General features: G+C 41.5%; 1 protein-coding gene across 1 annotated transcript; it reads left to right on the top strand.

The window, feature by feature from the left end:
• Positions 1-97: 97 nt before the first annotated feature.
• On the top strand, positions 98-16,328 carry LOC5507329 (hexosaminidase D). The gene is made up of 17 exons (XM_048728975.1): positions 98-3,493; positions 3,890-3,981; positions 4,056-4,167; positions 4,557-4,626; positions 7,003-7,112; positions 8,159-8,246; positions 9,108-9,186; positions 11,184-11,269; positions 11,510-11,675; positions 12,131-12,199; positions 12,531-12,590; positions 12,795-12,927; positions 14,049-14,131; positions 14,711-14,798; positions 15,111-15,209; positions 15,696-15,782; positions 15,862-16,328. The coding sequence occupies exons 1-17, from the start codon at positions 3,426-3,428 to the stop codon at positions 16,139-16,141; spliced, it is 1,770 nt and encodes a 589-aa protein (XP_048584932.1). The 5' UTR covers positions 98-3,425; the 3' UTR covers positions 16,142-16,328.
• The last annotated feature ends 896 nt before the right edge of the window (positions 16,329-17,224 follow it).

The following is a 17,224-nucleotide window of genomic DNA, read 5'->3' as shown; positions in this document are numbered from 1 at the left end:
CTTATCTTCAGGCTCCGAGGGACAAGGCGTGGGGATCGAGTACCCTGGGTCGGAGTGAAGCTCGAGCTTCTGGTACCCAGGGTACGTGGGGAGGAGACCGCTACTACAGAAAGAAGGGGGGAGAGGGTGGGGAGAGGAAGGCACTCATCTGCTGGGCAGCATCTGTCGTTTGAATCGCATCAGTCGCCCAGGCGAAGGCTTCTCTCTGAGACGCAGATACAAATAATATGACTCATACGTCCCTATGGAAAAAAGACAAGCCATCGAATGCACTATACAAAGCAATAATGACCGCTGAGTATTTATTACACACTCATTTGCATTTTGCGCGTATATCTGGTATATGTTAGCTTTAGTTCTTGCGGATCCAGGGCAGTATTAGGTGCATTTGTTCGATAAGCTTCCCAATGGAATCCCTTTTCATAAGCATAAAAATGCTTTGTCTACACCCAAACAATGGATGGACGCCATAAATCATGATCAATATCTTCACACGCGAGGAAAACATCTGACGTTAACCCTCAGACCCTTTATGCTTGTGAGCTTGCAATAACTTGGCTTGCGAGTTAGGAAACACTGGCCTTGGGGGATGGCTGGGTTAAGTAGAAAATGTCATTTCGCTTGAGGATATTATCATTACCGCTAACCGCTGCCATTGAACTTTTTCTAAGCAAGCAATACGGGGACATCTCCGTAAGCATTATCCCTGCCCACAGAATAAGTGTTTACTATTATACTCATAGAAACGGAGGAGACTCACGGGGGTATGTGCATGAGAGATTTTTTTTGAGGAACAAAAGTCTAAATGCCGCATGGTGAAACTTGACCCCCTGTGGCTTCCGTTGAAAAGAGTCGTGTTTAGCGACAAAACACACAGGCCTCAGGGTATCATCATTGACGCATGGCTGGACTTGAGCGCGAAAGAGTGATTTGATTTTTATCAAACAGGGTTTTGTTTCGGTAATTATCGGGCACGCCCTTCTGTTCATAAACAGATGATAAAAAGCTTTAAGGATCAGACAGCGAGTTTACCATCACAAAATGATACTGTTAAACGCAAGAAAATAATCAATCGGTTATAAGGCGAGTAAAACAGATTATTCCAATGAAATATTTTCAATCAAGTGTTTAGACGCGTGGATTCTATTCCTTGAAAAAGACTGTATTTTACAATGTAAACAGTAACTTTCTGGATTTAAAACGTAACACGTTGTTGTGGACCCCCGTTTTTAAAGAGATCGTTTACGGGCTGATGGATTCCCGATTTTTAAATGCTTTAAAGATTAATCCGTTGCTCAAAATTCTCGCCAAAGTCATAATATAGCACACGCCAAGGTCGGGTTTCTGAAGTATTTGTTTTCTTAAAAAGACAAAAATGCTCAAATTCTCGCTTCTTTATTTGAACTCACTTTTGCTTTCTCTGTGGTATACAGTATATGTAATGTAATCTGTCACGCAAGACGTAACGTGTAATTTAGATCACGATCTATCACGACAAAACATTTTCTCGCAAGAGATAATGCCATGCGCGGATCATTGCCAAGACCGCTATATTCTCTTACCCGCGCAGAGTTTAGCGACAGTAATAGCGATAGAGACACACATGTCCCCTCCGGTTTGGCCTTTCAATGGCCGTGAATAGGCCCGACCCAGTCTGTACACCAGTACACTCCCTTTGTTAAAAGAATCTTTTTAATAACAACGTCCAGCTTGAGGATTTCACCAATATCTTGAGGCTCAGATAGTAAGAAAAATATTGCTTTGTTTTGTAAGCGTTCTAAATGCAGAATCAAATTGTGTTTATAACACTCTCATATATTATTGTTATTGATCATTTGTGTCATTTTCTAGAGGTTATTGAACAGTTCGTAGTCACGGCCGGACGAGTTCTGCGTCCGCGTATAGTTTTTTTCGAACTCAGTGCATATTATTATATACATTGACAGTCTTAAAAGAACATAAGCACGGCCCGCTGCTTTAAATGAACATTTTAGCAGATCTTATATAACAATGTATACACTCCAAAAGTGTATTATTGCTTTGTCAATCTAAACACAAAGCAAAAGAAATGGGACAAACACCATGCCCTACTAAACCACTCATAAATTTCTTGTCCCCTTGAATTCATGCGGTTTGTCTTACAGTTTTTTAAATTAAGTTGAGTTAAGGTTAAATTTGTATAGCTTTTGTTGTGATAAGCGGCACAAGCCATTCAACACAACAGACACCCGCTCTTATAAAAGACTGTCTGGGGGGTTATCATGAAGTATTGCTTTATCTGTTGCATATTTTAGATGTTGTTATATTATTTACCGACAATCTCGAAAAAAACTATAAAAACTTTTCCAGTGTGTGAAGTTGTTTCTTGACACTCAGTTGCGAGCTCCATTTTAATAAGCACTCCCCCCTCCCGCCCCTTTAACGCTCTCTTAACAAGTCAGAGATTTTGAGAAGCCGGAGTAAACTCCAAAGTCTAGGGGGTTTAAGGCCCCCTTTGGGCTGTCATAAAGCCATATGTAACAAAAATTACTCCCCGCTCCCCCACTGGGCCAAACCTCCCTTTTAGAGAAAAGCTAGATCCGCCCTTACCAACTTTTTGGCAAATCTTCCCGACATTCCTCAGTAACAGACCCGGCGAGTAAAAATTTCCCGGCAGGTTTTTACGTGGCAAATTTCTCATCAGGTCGATGGATTATCCCAAGTTTTTTTAAATGCCTATTTGCGTTCCCCACCAGGAGAGGGAAATTGTACCAGAAAAGGAAAACTATGCCTGGAAAAGTCTGAGACTCAGCAGGTGCCGAAAAGGCAAAAAATCTGTCTAGGGTTAAAATCTTATATCCTCGTTTTCCAGGAAACTAATCCAACTTTCTCCGAAGAAAACATTTTGTCGTGAAGAAAAAAGTTTGCCGTAAAAAAAAGAATGTGCCGTGAAGAAAAAAAAGTGGCGTGTAGTTCATTATGCCATCAAGTAATCAAGTTTTGTTGAAAATAAATCAAAGTTTTGCCAACGTTTTACCACTCTAGGTTCGAGATATCGAGGGTACGAGTAAGCAAGAGTTCAAGTTATAGAGGGTTTGTGAAAACACAGTGAAGTTCGTCCCTCATGGAATCCAGTCCCAGGAACTAACCCAAGGCCAGAGCAAGGATTCGAACAGCGTGTGCGACAAGAAATACAAGTCAGCATACTTTATCACACATAGCAATCAATGTACCTCCAATACTAGGCTGTTTGTATTACTTGTGAGAATCTTTAATGCGTGTTTGTGACAAAGGCGTTTCCCTATGTCTCATGTGACCACTGACTAGCAGGTTGATCTCACGGCGTGATGCGCACGGGTAAACTCTCAACAAACAAGAACGGTACACGGGGAATAATCCAAATTTTCACGGATCACGGGGCTCAGAGTCTGGCCTTTTGATAAAACATGTCTCGAGCCACAGAATATAATCATTGTAGGCTGGTAACGGGAGTCTTAGCATTCGCGGTCGCTTGGTGAGTGACTCTTAACAGTCCGATTGTGGCGTTCTCTTTGATAACACAAGCACTATCACAGTTATAATGTGGATTACCTCAGAATTAATGCTCTGTTTCAAAATGCTTTTTTTTTGTTGATTGAACAGCGTGCATTAATTTGCTTCTTCAGACTTGCATCTTTATGACTATTAGCTCAATTCTATTAGTCAAGGGAAACCAACCCGAGTGCGTAATGATAGAAAAGTAGCGCGCCAACGACTACTTATATATCGCGCATTTATCTGATGACCACACACGCCTCCGTAAATAACAAAATAACGACTGTTTTGTCAACTCAACTCCAATCTTTACTTTGTGATGTTATTTTTGTTGATGTTTATTTTGTGTTGTATCGTTATTTTTGCTGGTGTCTAGGTGTGTCTCCTATGGTGACACTAACAGATCTGCGCCATCCGCTACACGCGACACACTATCACGTGACACAGTGCTGTTCAATGTTACAAAAGGTAATTTTTTCTTCTTGCTGTCGGAGTAACCCCTTCCACATCCTTCCCCTCCTTACATTGTCCTTTTTTTTTAGAAATCGCCAAAGCGAGGCAAAGTCTGCAGGCCGTAACCGTGAAGCTTAACCAAGCAGAAGTGCGACTTATACAGATTGCTAAGAACATTCAGAAGGGGCCGGAGCACAGAGGGTTAGTTCATGTATAGTACGGGACGAAAGGTGGTGTTAGTGGTGGTAATGTTTGGCGAACGTACTGATAATAATGCTGATGATGATGTAATGATGACGATAAAGATGATGTTATGATGATGATGATGTGATATTGCTGATAGTGATGATAACGATGAGATAATGGTGATGACAATAAGATAATGATGATGACAATGTGATATGATGTTGCTGATAGTGGTGATGATAAGACGATGTTGATGATGGCGACGATGGGAAAAAATTATATTAAAAATGATGATGATGGTAGATAAAGGAAGACGAATTTAAAAATGTGTCCTTAAAAGGAGTCTCATAAACGAGATCGAGTCTAAATAAAACTGTTTTGTACTGTATTAATTTACTTTTCAGGTTTTTGGAACATAAACTGGTTCATCTTGATTTTAATGGTGCCCCTCCACGAATGAGCTACCTTTTAGAGGTACGGCTTTTTGCAGGGTTCGGTACTTTGATCTTGGTAGTTAGAGTTTAAGTCACACGCCTCTATGCTAGGCCATGGCTGTCACACGCCTCTATACTAGTAGGCCATGGCTGTCACACGCCTCTATGCTAGGCCATGGCTGTCACACGCCTCTATGCTAGGCCATGGCTGTCACGCGCCTCTATGCTAGGCCATGGCTGTCACACGCCTCTATGCTGGTAGGCAATGGCTGTCACACGCCTCTATGCTAGGCCATGGCTGTCACACGCCTCTATGCTAGGCCATGACTGTCACACGCCTCTATGCTAGGCCATGGCTGTCACACGTCTCTATGTTGGTAGGCCATGGCTGTCACACGCCTCTATGCTAGGCCATGGCTGTCACACGCCTCTATGCTAGGCCATGGCTGTCACACGCCTCTATGCTAGTAGGCCATGGCTGTCACACGCCTCTATGCTAGTAGGCCATGGCTGTCACACGCCTCTATGCTAGGCCATAACTGTCACACGCCTCTATGCTAGGCCATGGCTGTCACACGCCTCTATGCTAGTAGGCCATGGCTGCCACACGCCTCTATGCTAGTAGGCCATGGCTGCCGAAAGCCTCTATGCTAGTAGGCCATGGCTGTCACACGCCTCTATGCTAGTAGGCCATGGCTGTCACACGCCTCTATGCTAGGCCATGGCTGTCACACGCCTCTATGCTAGGCCATGGCTGTCACATGCCTCTATGCTAGGCCATGGCTGTCACACGCCTCTATGCTAGTAGGCCATGGCTGTCACACGCCTCTATGCTAGGCCATGGCTGTCACACGCCTCTATGCTAGTAGGCCATGGCTGTCACACGCCTCTATGCTAGTAGGCCATGGCTGTCACACGCCTCTATGCTAGGCCATGGCTGTCACACGCCTCTATGCTAGGCCATGGCTGTCACACGCCTCTATGCTAGGCCATGGCTGTCACACGCCTCTATGCTAGTAGGCCATGGCTGTCACACGCCTCTATGCTAGGCCATGGCTGTCACACGCCTCTATGCTAGTAAGCCATGCTGTCACACGCCTCTATGCTAGTAGGCCATAGCTGTCACACGCCTCTATGCTAGTAGGCCATGGCTGTCACACGCCTCTATGCTAGGCCATGGCTGTCATCACGCCTCTATGCTAGGCCATGGCTGTCACACACCTCTATGCTAGTAGGCCATGGCTGTCACACGCCTCTATGCTAGTAGGCCATGCTGTCACACGCCTCTATGCTAGTAGGCCATAGCTGTCACACGCCTCTATGCTAGTAGGCCATGGCTGTCACACGCCTCTATGCTAGGCCATGGCTGTCATCACGCCTCTATGCTAGGCCATGGCTGTCACACGCCTCTATGATAGTAGGCCATGCTGTCACACGCCTCTATGCTAGGCCATGGCTGTCACACGCCTCTATGCTAGGCCATGGCTGTCACACGCCTCTATGCTAGGCCATGGCTGTCACACGCCTCTATGCTAGTAGGCCATGGCTGTCACACGCCTCTATGCTAGGCCATGGCTGTGTTTTCTGTTCTTGAACTCGCCAAGGGCAAAGTGACTGGTCTTACTTGTTTACCATAGAAATTGCTTTTGGTCAATAAAGTTCCAGGGTGTGTCTTGCTTTTGCCAATATTCTTTTTTTGGGGGTGATAAGCAAACTATTAAAAACGAAAAAATAATTGAAGAAAGAAGGTTGCCGGCTACTACTGTATTTGTTCATCTAGAGTATTTTCTCCTTAAAGACAATGGATTTTAATAGATTTATTTCATGTGATTAATCAAACAAAAAGTATCAAAGATTTCAAGCTATCTGAAATATTTCGCCGGAGGCGTTGTCCTTTATTGCGATGCTTGAAAATATTTCACTCGCTAACTCGCTAACTGCGCCATTAGAGAAAAAAACTAACCTCTTTAACTCAACGACGCGTTACCAAGGATACTTGTTCAAGTTTAAATAGAGTTACAATGAACTTTAAGTGCATGAAATACATCATCATTTGCGCATATTTATTGTCATGGCGCTTTGTTTTGTTATGGACATGTAAAGAAATGATACTCATTAATTCGCTTATTAAATAAGGCGGATGACCTAGAAAACCTGAATGAGGGATTCGTCAGGCTTTATTCCATCTTTAACAGCGAATTGTTGAGTACACCGTGGCCAGCGGAAGACTCGTAGCGTATCTCCTTTATTCGCTGGCACTATTAAACCAAGAATTCCTCGAAACTCTCTCCTATGGCACCTGCTAGCACACTTCTACCCTCCAGTCGGGTTTATTAGTCGTTGTAATCCATGAATTGATCGCATTGTTCACAAGGCAGTGATTGATGATATCAAAAATCCTTTGCTTGTTTTACAGCTGGTTCCCTTTCTTCGCTCATGGGGAGCAACGGGTTTTCTTATTGAGTATGTGGACATGTTCCCTTTCACTGGTAATCTGCAGTTTTTAACAAGTCAAGAGGCATATAGGTAATTCACCAGTAAAGCGTTTTCCTCACATACATTTGTATAGCGTCTAAAATTTTACTATACCTAACTAACAATCTAAGTATTCTAAAGGGCTCTCTAATTTTAATTGCGCCTCGGCGTGTCTCTATTGTTAGTAAATTTGTTTTGTTTTATTGTTCTGTTGTTTGAGGCATTAGAACGGACCGTGGGAAAATCTGACTCTGAAAGGAGTTGATCAACTTGTTTTATCTGTTATCTTCCCGAATAACGGAGTCACACAATAGAACGGGCGGTACCACCTATATTACCTGCTCTCAATTGTTACCAACACAAGTAAACATAGCTTTATATTTATAGTATCTTTTTCTACGGTTTATTGTATGCGCTCATCTTTACTCAAGATCAGTCACTAAAACCGTCTCCATTACCACACTGGTATCTCGGTTCCATTGCATCTTGATATCTGTAAGCGGCCTCGTCCCCAGGGTCTTCTGGGTAATTTTCAATATGGCGAATGCGTCTAAGATTACCCAGAAGTCCCTTGGGACGAGGTTGGTCTGTAAGTCCTCTGCAATAAGTGTATTTGCCTACTAAATAATAAAAAAATAACATTACAATCAGCAATAATGTAATGCTTAGCGCATACTAGCGACATGACGACATTACAGCATAAATACGCGCTATGAACTAATTGCCATAAGACATCACTGTATATGAAAAAGCTTTATATTTCACTTCTGTAATCTTGTTGTTCTAAGGTTGTATTGTCATCCAATTTTTCGTGGTGCTATGATTTCGTTATGTCGCTTGCTTGCTTGCTTGCTTGCTTGACTTTTCGCGCTCCTTGACAAATTCAGCTAAACATTCAAGGAAAGAAAATCAACATAAGGTTGAAAATGCCATGGTTTACGCCTCTGCGAAAACAATGTTGTTTCGCTAACGTTTCGAGAAATAGTCTTTCGTTGGAGCGAAAGGTTTTATTTAAAGGTGTTTATGTCAACTAAACGTTGACTGTTTATCTACGGATGTTTTAACCTTCTTATCTTAGATTGTGTTTCATTCTATAGCCGCGAAGAAATACTTCAGTTCCAAAGCGCCTGCTCAAGCTATGGTCTCATAGTGATTCCGCTCGTGCAGACGTTTGGCCACCTGGAGGTAAGGCGGCTAGGCGCACTTCCACTCTCATTAACTATTAAAGCGACCTATTCACTTAAGCGTGGGAAAGTCAGAGTCATTTGTCTCTGCACACGTTTGACAGTATTGTGACGCTATTAACGTTATACGTCCTTTTTTTCTCAAAATACTTGCTCCAGTCTTTATAGTATACCATGAAAAGAAGAAAAAAACGTATATTCAGACTATCACAACACAGAATACCGCAGTCGACCACATCTGCTACAAGTCTGTCTGTTGAATGAATTTGACACAATTTGAATCATACGTTTACGATCTTTCGGGCTTCATTATAAAGAGTGCGTGGGGGCTGCCTCTGTAATAGTGTATTATCAATGTTATTCGTGCAATATGGCCAGACTTTTATTAGCACGATCCACTTCTTAAATTGAGTTTTTTTCTAGCCTGAAAACAAAGGAATAGTGTATACTTTGCTGTAATAAGATAGCTAAGAATGCTTCATTTTTTAAAACCATTGATCTCATCTTCAAATAACCGCAAATTTTGAGGATAATGTAAGCGTTAAGAATATGGACCTCCTGGGCTACAAAGTAGCATTATGTATAAGGTTCTCTAATGGTGTCACGATAGTGAACCATAAAAATTAAGTTTATTTACTTCCATACATTGAACATTTTATTTCTGTTTTTTTTATAGTACTTGAAACAGTTGCAGTCTTGACGAAATAAAGCTTAGTTTAGATCGCTGGATGACTGTTGTTACTAATAATTATTTATTGACTAACATATATATGAGTACTTGAACTTGATGTTACGGCACTTATGTTCTCAAGGTTCCGGTTTGTTGTTACTAATATTATTGACTAATATTGCTATATTGCAGTACGCACTAAGGCATCCAAGGCTCGCTCACCTTCGTGAAACAGCACGTTACACTAACGTACTCTGCCCTAACAAGGAAGGTAATAAATGACAGCTCTACCAAGGCTTGTTATTTCCGTAAAACATTACACTATCTCGCTCTGCCCTAGAACGGTAATAAATGACAGCCCTACAAAGGCCTGCTCATCTCCGTGAAACTAACTCGCTATGCCCAAAAAAGGGAAGGTACAAAGGTAGTGAATAGCTGCTCTACCAAGGCTCGCCCATCTTCGCGAGCCCTTAATTGTGTGCGTTAAAAAAGAAAACACAAAATGAAAACACAAAAATTATTATCAGCCCAGTATCGGGTATTTTCATGAACCTGCTTGTGTGTTGCATGTTTTGCTTACCTCGATGTCACTTAGAAGAAAGGAAGCACGTGGTAAAAAAAGACAATGATGTCGAGGGCATTTCGAGAATCGAACCTGACCAAAATGAGAAGAAGAAAGCCGTACTTCCAGACATGCGCTGATGCACCGTATGGTAGCCTTAAAACTTTGAAACACATAAAACATTATGCACGCCGCACTGCCCGCATTTTGTCCAAAATGTAGTCGATCTTTAATTGCTACCCTCTCGTTAGCGGCTAATTTTCTAAAATCCCGCTTGAATTCCCCATCATACTGCTAAATTAAACGATATCGTAAGCAACAACTCAAACGTTCATTTCTTTTAGACAACACTATAAAAGGTTTGTATGTTTTGTCCAAGTAACTTTCAGCATACCGAACGGTAAAGAAAATGCTTGCGCGCCACGTCAGTTAAACCATATCCGTTTACCATAGAACACTTGCTCACACCCTTATTATTGTTTCCGTTTAGCTTGGTTTAACTGTTGTTGAACACTTGCGCACACCCCTAAGATGTCCGTTCAGCTTGGTTTAGTTGCAATAGAACACTTGCGCACACCCCTAAGATGTCCGTTTAGCTTGGTTTAATTATTTTTAGAACACATGCGCACACCCTTACGATGTCCGTTTAACTTAGGTTAATTGCAATAGAACATTTGCGCACACCCCTATGATGTCCGTTCAGCTTGGTTTAACTGTCATAGGTCACTTGCGCACACCCCTATGGTGTCCGTTTAGCTTGGTTTAATTGCAATAGAACACTTGCGCACACCCCTAAGATGTCCGTTTAGCTTGGTTTAATTATTTTTAGAACACATGCGCACACCCCTACGATGTCCGTTTAACTTGGTTTAACTGTCATAGGTCACTTGCGCACACCCCTACGATGTCCGTTTAGCTTGGTGTAACTTATAGAACACTTGCGCACATCCCTACGATGTCTATTTAGCTTGGTTTAGCTGTTTTTAGAACACTTGCGCACATCCCTACGATGTCTATTTAGCTTGGTTTAGCTGTTTTTAGAACACTTGCGCACATCCCTACGATGTCTATTTAGCTTGGTTTAGCTGTTTTTAGAACACTTGCGCACATCCCTACGATGTCTATTTAGCTTGGTTTAGCTGTTTTTAGAACACTTGCGCACATCCCTACGATGTCCGTTTAGCTTGGTTTAACTGTCATAGAACACTTGCGCACATCCCTACGATGTCTATTTAGCTTGGTTTAGCTGTTTTTAGAACACTTGCGCACATCCCTACGATGTCTATTTAGCTTGGTTTAGCTGTTTTTAGAACACTTGCGCACATCCCTACGATGTCTATTTAGCTTGGTTTAGCTGTTTTTAGAACACTTGCGCACATCCCTACGATGTCCGTTTAGCTTGGTTTAACTGTCATAGAACACTTGCGCACATCCCTACGATGTCTATTTAGCTTGGTTTAGCTGTTTTTAGAACACTTGCGCACATCCCTACGATGTCCGTTTAGCTTGGTTTAACTGTCATAGAACACTTGCGCACATCCCATATGATACTCGTTTAGTTTGGTGTAACTGTAACAGGGCGGACTCTTACGCAAACTCTTATGATATCCGTTTCGTTTGTTTTTTACTTAGATAGGACACTTGCACACATCACTCTGACATCATTGTTGCTATAGTCAATGTGTTTTCTTTATATTAATATTCAGGGTCTGTGCCTTTGATAAAGGAGATCATTGACCAGGTTGCCGATCTGCATCCACACTCCCAATGGCTTCATGTTGGAGGAGATGAGGTTTGTATAACAGGATAAGGTGCATAAAGATAAGGTGTATTTTTTAGGTGGAAATAAGGTGCGTATGTCAGCATGAATTCGTCAAGAAATCGTCTTATTATAATCTCTTTGATCGTCACGTGATCCTCGTATCTTTGATCGTCACGTGATCCTTGTCTCTTAAATCGTCGCGTGATCCTCGTCTCTTTGATCGTCACGTGACTCTCATCTCGTTTACTATCACGATCGTGTGTTCTCCAGGTCTATAACCTCAAGACTTGTGAGTCGTGTAAGATGGATGTGCGTAACAAAAGCGCGATCTTTCTACATCACATGCTTCCAGTACTGCGTCACGTGTCTAACCGTAACCTCTCGGCTATCATATGGGATGACATGATGAGGGACTGGGAACTACCACAACTCAGCCGTAAGTACTTTACAAAGACACGTCACAATAAACCAGTAGGATGTGAAACGCCCGTTAACTTATATAGTTATAAATTCTAATCATTGGCATTTCAGGTTATGAAAGACTTAGTATACACTTCACGGGAACTTCAAAGCGCTTTCTGATTGGTTCGATTTCTGGAAAGCATCACTTCCGAAACATGGGAGAATGACTGGATTGGATAAGCAAAATTGCCACAAGAAATTCGCATTATTTCAAAATCATTTGTAGTTCAGTTGGTGCAGACACTAGAAGTGGGAGGGGGTGCGAAGTATTTAGAAAGTAAAGGCTTGTTTATCATTTACATAAAAGGGAGCATTGAAATAGCGTCATAAACTCCCTTTCACTCGATTTCTTTCCAGCCCCCCCCCCCCCCCCCCCCACACACACACACACTATACTTGTAAGGAAATAGCATATCTTCTGTTTTGCAGTAATGAAAGGTCTCGTGGAACCAATGTTATGGGGATACAAACCGACATTACAAGGATATTTTTCTCAAGGTTAGATAGCCAGCGATAGCTAGGTAGAAAGTTTTATTTTGTTTTTAATGTCATTATATAGTGGAAAAAAGGGTCATGCCCTCAGCTATCAGACAATCAACAGTCATTGTGGACTATAAGTTCTTTATCATTTAAGATCAATTCTTTAAATAAAAAGAGTATTTTGCTGGATCGCCTAAAAATTAAGTTTATTAAAGCACAAATATCGACGCTGTGTCTACTTAAACGTCCTCCACTCGATGTATACTCTTACTCAGATCTGTTCTGCTAGAGCAAGAGCGATACGATGCTGTGTTTCATTTCAAGCTTACTCAATCTGTTTTATCTGTAGCTATGCTGGAGCGATACGTCGCCGTGTTTCCACGAGTGTGGTTAGCGAGTGCCTTCAAAGGTTTGTTCGTTCAAAAACATCGTATTTTAATATTGTATTCTAAGGCATGTGCACATAAATGCATCGATTGTCACCACATCATTGATGCTTTGCCTTAAAGGCCAGTTAACATCTCATCCATGTTCGTTTTTTCCCTTCTTTCTTCTGACAAAATATTAATTTTAATAATAACTAATAATTATGATAAGATGTTTTTTTCATTAGGTGCTCATAAGCCCTTTGCCGACTTTGTTCCCATCCGAGATCGCCTAGACAACAACTTAAAGTACCTTGAACTAGCAACAAGCCTCCCTAATACAACCAAAGTGATGGGTATTGCATTAACCGGCTGGAGCAGGTAAGAGTGTTGAACCTGTTTAAAGAGACCAAAGTGATGGGTATTGCATTAACCGGCTGGAGCAGGTAAGAGTGTTGAACCTGTTTTAAGAGACCAAAGTGATGGGTATTGCATTAACCGGCTGGAGCAGGTAAGAGTGATGAACCTGTTTAAAGAGACCAAAGTGATGGGTATTGCATTAACCGGCTGGGGCAGGTAAGAGTGATGAACCTGTATAAAGAGACCAAAGTGATGGTATTGCATTAATCGGCTGGAGCAGGTAAGAGTGTTGAACCTGTTTAAAGAGACCAAGGTGATGGGTATTGCATTAACCGGCTGGAGCAGGTAAGAGTGTTGAACCTGTTTAAAGAGACCAAGGTGATGGGTATTGCATTAACCGGCTAGAGCAGTTAAGAGTGTTGAACCTATTTAAAGAGACCAAAGTGATGGTATTGCATTAACCGGCTGGAGCAGGTAAGAGTGTTGAGCCTGTTTAAAGAGACCAAAGTGATGGGTATAGCATTAACCGGCTGGAGCAGGTAAGAGTGTTGAACCTGTTTAAAGAGACCAAAGTAATAGGTATTGCATTAACCGGCTGGAGCAGGTAACAGTGTTGAACCCGTTAAAAGGGACCAATGAAGTTAAAAGAGACCAACCCTCAGCAGGATTCTCCCCCTCCCCTATTATGCGCAAGCTAGACTTCAACCAGTTTGCAGTCAGTGTGGATAATCTACAACAGATGCACTTGTTTATTTATTGCATATCCTGCTTCATAACCTGGACCATCACAGACGACCTGAAATGGGAGGCGCATTGCGATGTTATAGTTAAGAAAGCAAACGCGACAAGTCGCCCTAAGGCAACCCTAAGGCAACTGAAAAAATCCGGCGTCTCCCATAACGATCTCGTGGGCGTCTATTGTTCGTTAATCAAATCAATAAACTAATACGGTTGTGTCGTCTTCGCCAATCTTGGCAGCTTAAGTTTAAACATGGAAATGTCTCTTTGTCCCAGACAGTAGTTTAGATGCAACTATGCATTTGGTTAATATATGTAATCAGGCCCTGCGCCCTTCAACTTTGTTTTAGGTACGACTTTTAGGTACTTTGTTTTAGGTACGACTTTTAGGTACTTTGTTTTAGATACGACTATTTTGGCACACTTTGCGAGCTGCTACCCGCGGGTATTCCATCCCTGGTCATCTGCCTTACAGCACTGAACAGAGGTAGGAACTTTAGTAGACTCTTAACACCCCTCTCTTAACAGAGGTACAAACTTTAGTAGACTCTCAACGCCCTGCTTTTTAATTGACCATAGATTCTAATCTCTGCCAAATTTTATAACCAAAGTATTTTCCAGATTGGTTATAGGAGCCTCAGGGGCGGATCAAATGTTCACCTAAATATGGTGTAGGGACTAATATCTAAAACCAATTTTTAACATTAAAATTAAACTTTAGTCTAAAAGATTACACCGCTCCCCCCTCCCCCCTAATGTTTTTTGAGGGTATGATCTCACTGCATATATGCACCATGTATGCACCCTACCGACTTCCCCGGCTTTTCTTATTCAAGAGTCACTTGATTTTACACATAAGATATAAGGGCCGTAGCAAGGGGTGGGGCACTGGGGGCACGTCCCCCCCCCCCCAATATTTTCAGAAATTTTTAGGAAATGACCAGTAGGGAAGTGGCTGTGTCCCCAGATATTTTCTCACTGTTTCTTTATTGTGCCCGGTTCTCATGGCTTGTTATTTCTCATCGGTTCCCGTGTTTTTTTTTTATTCTGCTACTGTATTTTCCAGGACTTATGGACGACAATCTGTTGGAGGATATTTCAAGTCGTCTTGGTTTCAAAGATAAAATAGACATCGAAGCAAAAGCTATTTACAAGTAAGTTTTTATCATAGAGATAGTTTATGCGCTTATTGATCGAAATCGTTCAAATGTCCGTCGATATTGTCCGAGCAAAGGGATTTCTTTCCAATTAAATTCCTATGAAAATATTAAAAGAGAGGGTTTATTCTTCGGACCATTTTCCATCTGAGGACAAAATCAGAAATATGCAGGCCGCCTGAAAGGGCTTATTATTTCATAAAAAATTTTAAGAATATCAAAAGATCCCAAAGTTATTTAGAAAATGCCAATAGATCTTACCATTATATCTCACATACAAACGTATGTTGTCTTTCTTTTCACTTTCAGTGATGAGCTCTGCAATGCCAATTTCCCGGGTCACGAGATCTACAAGATAGTTTGCAAGCTGAGTAAGGCCTTGCACGCACTGGATATGACCAAGGAAACGTGAGTTATCTAATAGCGCATAGGCGTGGTTGTCGGTATGGGAGGGGGTCACCCCCGAAGATACATTTCTTTATTAAACTTTCGAGGAATTGTTTAAGAAAAATGAAATAATAATAATAATAATAATAATAATAATAATAATAATAATAATAATAATAATAATAATAATAATAATAATAATAATAATAATAAGATATAAATAAATGATTTCAACAACAAGTACGAATAGACACAACAAACTAACAGATTCTTTAATTCTTTTTTCAATGCCCTGGCGATTCCCTTTGCCTACGTCTTTGTAATTACTTTTTAGATGTCTTAGCAAAAACATTCCTTCTCAATTTCAATGTCTTATCATCGCTAACGTCCCATTTATTCAGTGTATCATGATCATGTCTTAGGATTGCTAAAAGTCGTCATCCTTAAAGGATTCGGGCTCTTGTTATAATGACAGTATGTAAGATATGCGTTTTGTTGTGTTCTCAGTGAGAAAGGCTGGATGCTTCATCGGCAGCTGCAGTCTCAAGCTCTGAGTTATTTTCGATTGGAGTCTGCTCGGAAACAAAGTGTAAGGTACAGATAAGCAGTAGGCACGCAGGCGGAGATGCCTATTTCTATGCCGTTTTGTTGATTTTAACTTTTTATTATTCAGCTGTATCAGTAATATGCGTAGTGTGAGAAGGGAGGCTATGGCGGAACTTCCCAAAATCTACTTTAACTCTACGGTGAAGGAGTGGATTCAGGACAAAGTAAATGATAATATAGTGGAAGCGACGAAGAGTAAGATGATTATCGAACGTGTTCAGAGTGATTTTGATATGTTACTCAAGCAAGAAGAAATCCGAGCAAAAAAAAGCAAGAATGAACAAACATTACCAAGTCAAGACTTACAAAACGGTGGCACGCTGGAAAAACAACTGCCGACTTTTTAGAGGATAGTTAGGGACTCGCACTATGATTATCCTGTGGCCTTACGAATAAGAAATATATGCCATCTCCTGCCCCCCCCCCTTCCGCCCCCCCCCCCCCCCCCCCCGGAATAAGCGCCTCGCCTAAGAGGAAAAATATGAACAAGCGCCTCGCCTAAGAAAGATAATATGAGATAAGCGCCTCGTCTAAGAGAGAGAGAGAATATGTGTTGCACTTTATAGACCCTGGTGGACATGACAAGGGGGAGTACAGGATTACGGTACGGTACGTTAAGTTACGTTGTGGTTTTGGGAGCATCCAATTTTTTTATGTCCCAATTTTGGGTAGTTTCTTGGTGTTACGGAGCACCAGCACCAAAAACACAATAGAACAAAAGCCAAAAACAAAGACCTTAGAACTAGAATGAAATAAAGTACAATGGCCTTGAGCACCAAAAACAAAGGTACCTCGGCGCTTTTTCGAGCAATTTTGAGGCAGGAAAATGAATGTTCCCATACACGTCATCGGGACAAGGCTTCGTAATATTTAGTGTTTCACATAAAAACTTGTATTTGCTGTATCATTTGTTTTGATACTTGAGATATAGTAACGGCTTATTCTTTTTGCGCTGTTTAACAAGTAAGCCTCTACCAACAAGTGTCTGGCACAAAAATTACGCATTTATTCCTTCTATACTTCACAAACATACACAAAATTAATCACTAGATGTATCGACTAAAGATTTCGTTGTTATCTCTGCGGTAAAATGAGTGATTTCTTTGGCAGCCATATTCTCGGGCTAATAGCCGGACAAATCGGCTTGTATAAGGAAACGAAAGTAAACCATCCAAACTAGGTGCTATCAGCATGTCACATGTCAGGTCTTAACTGACCGCGTTTATGCAGCCTAACCCTAGCCACAGTCCTTCTTACCGGGTTTCCTGTCCCATGACATGCACCGTGAAGTAGCTTGGGGTCTGGGACGGGCTCACAAACGGTTTCAAAATACTTTGGTAAGAACACCTGGGACTAGGTTGTATTTTATGCTTTTGAAATAAAGTGAAGCTTTTTGTTGTTGGATGAATTGAATTTAATAGTGATTCGAG

Source organism: Nematostella vectensis, chromosome 6 (genome assembly GCF_932526225.1).
Source record: "Nematostella vectensis chromosome 6, jaNemVect1.1, whole genome shotgun sequence".
Classification (NCBI taxonomy): domain Eukaryota; kingdom Metazoa; phylum Cnidaria; class Anthozoa; order Actiniaria; family Edwardsiidae; genus Nematostella; species Nematostella vectensis.
Note: the sequence above shows the minus strand (reverse complement) of the source record. Positions and strands in the feature narration are given on the sequence as shown.

Coding starts and splice junctions, on each gene's coding strand:
- LOC5507329 (XM_048728975.1), top strand. CDS start 3,426: ATGTCTCGAGCCACAGAATATAATCATTGTAGGCTGGTAACGGGAGTC. Junction 3,494..3,889: donor TTAGCATTCGCGGTCGCTTG/GTGAGTGACTCT, acceptor GCTGGTGTCTAG/GTGTGTCTCCTATGGTGACA. Junction 3,982..4,055: donor GCTGTTCAATGTTACAAAAG/GTAATTTTTTCT, acceptor CTTTTTTTTTAG/AAATCGCCAAAGCGAGGCAA.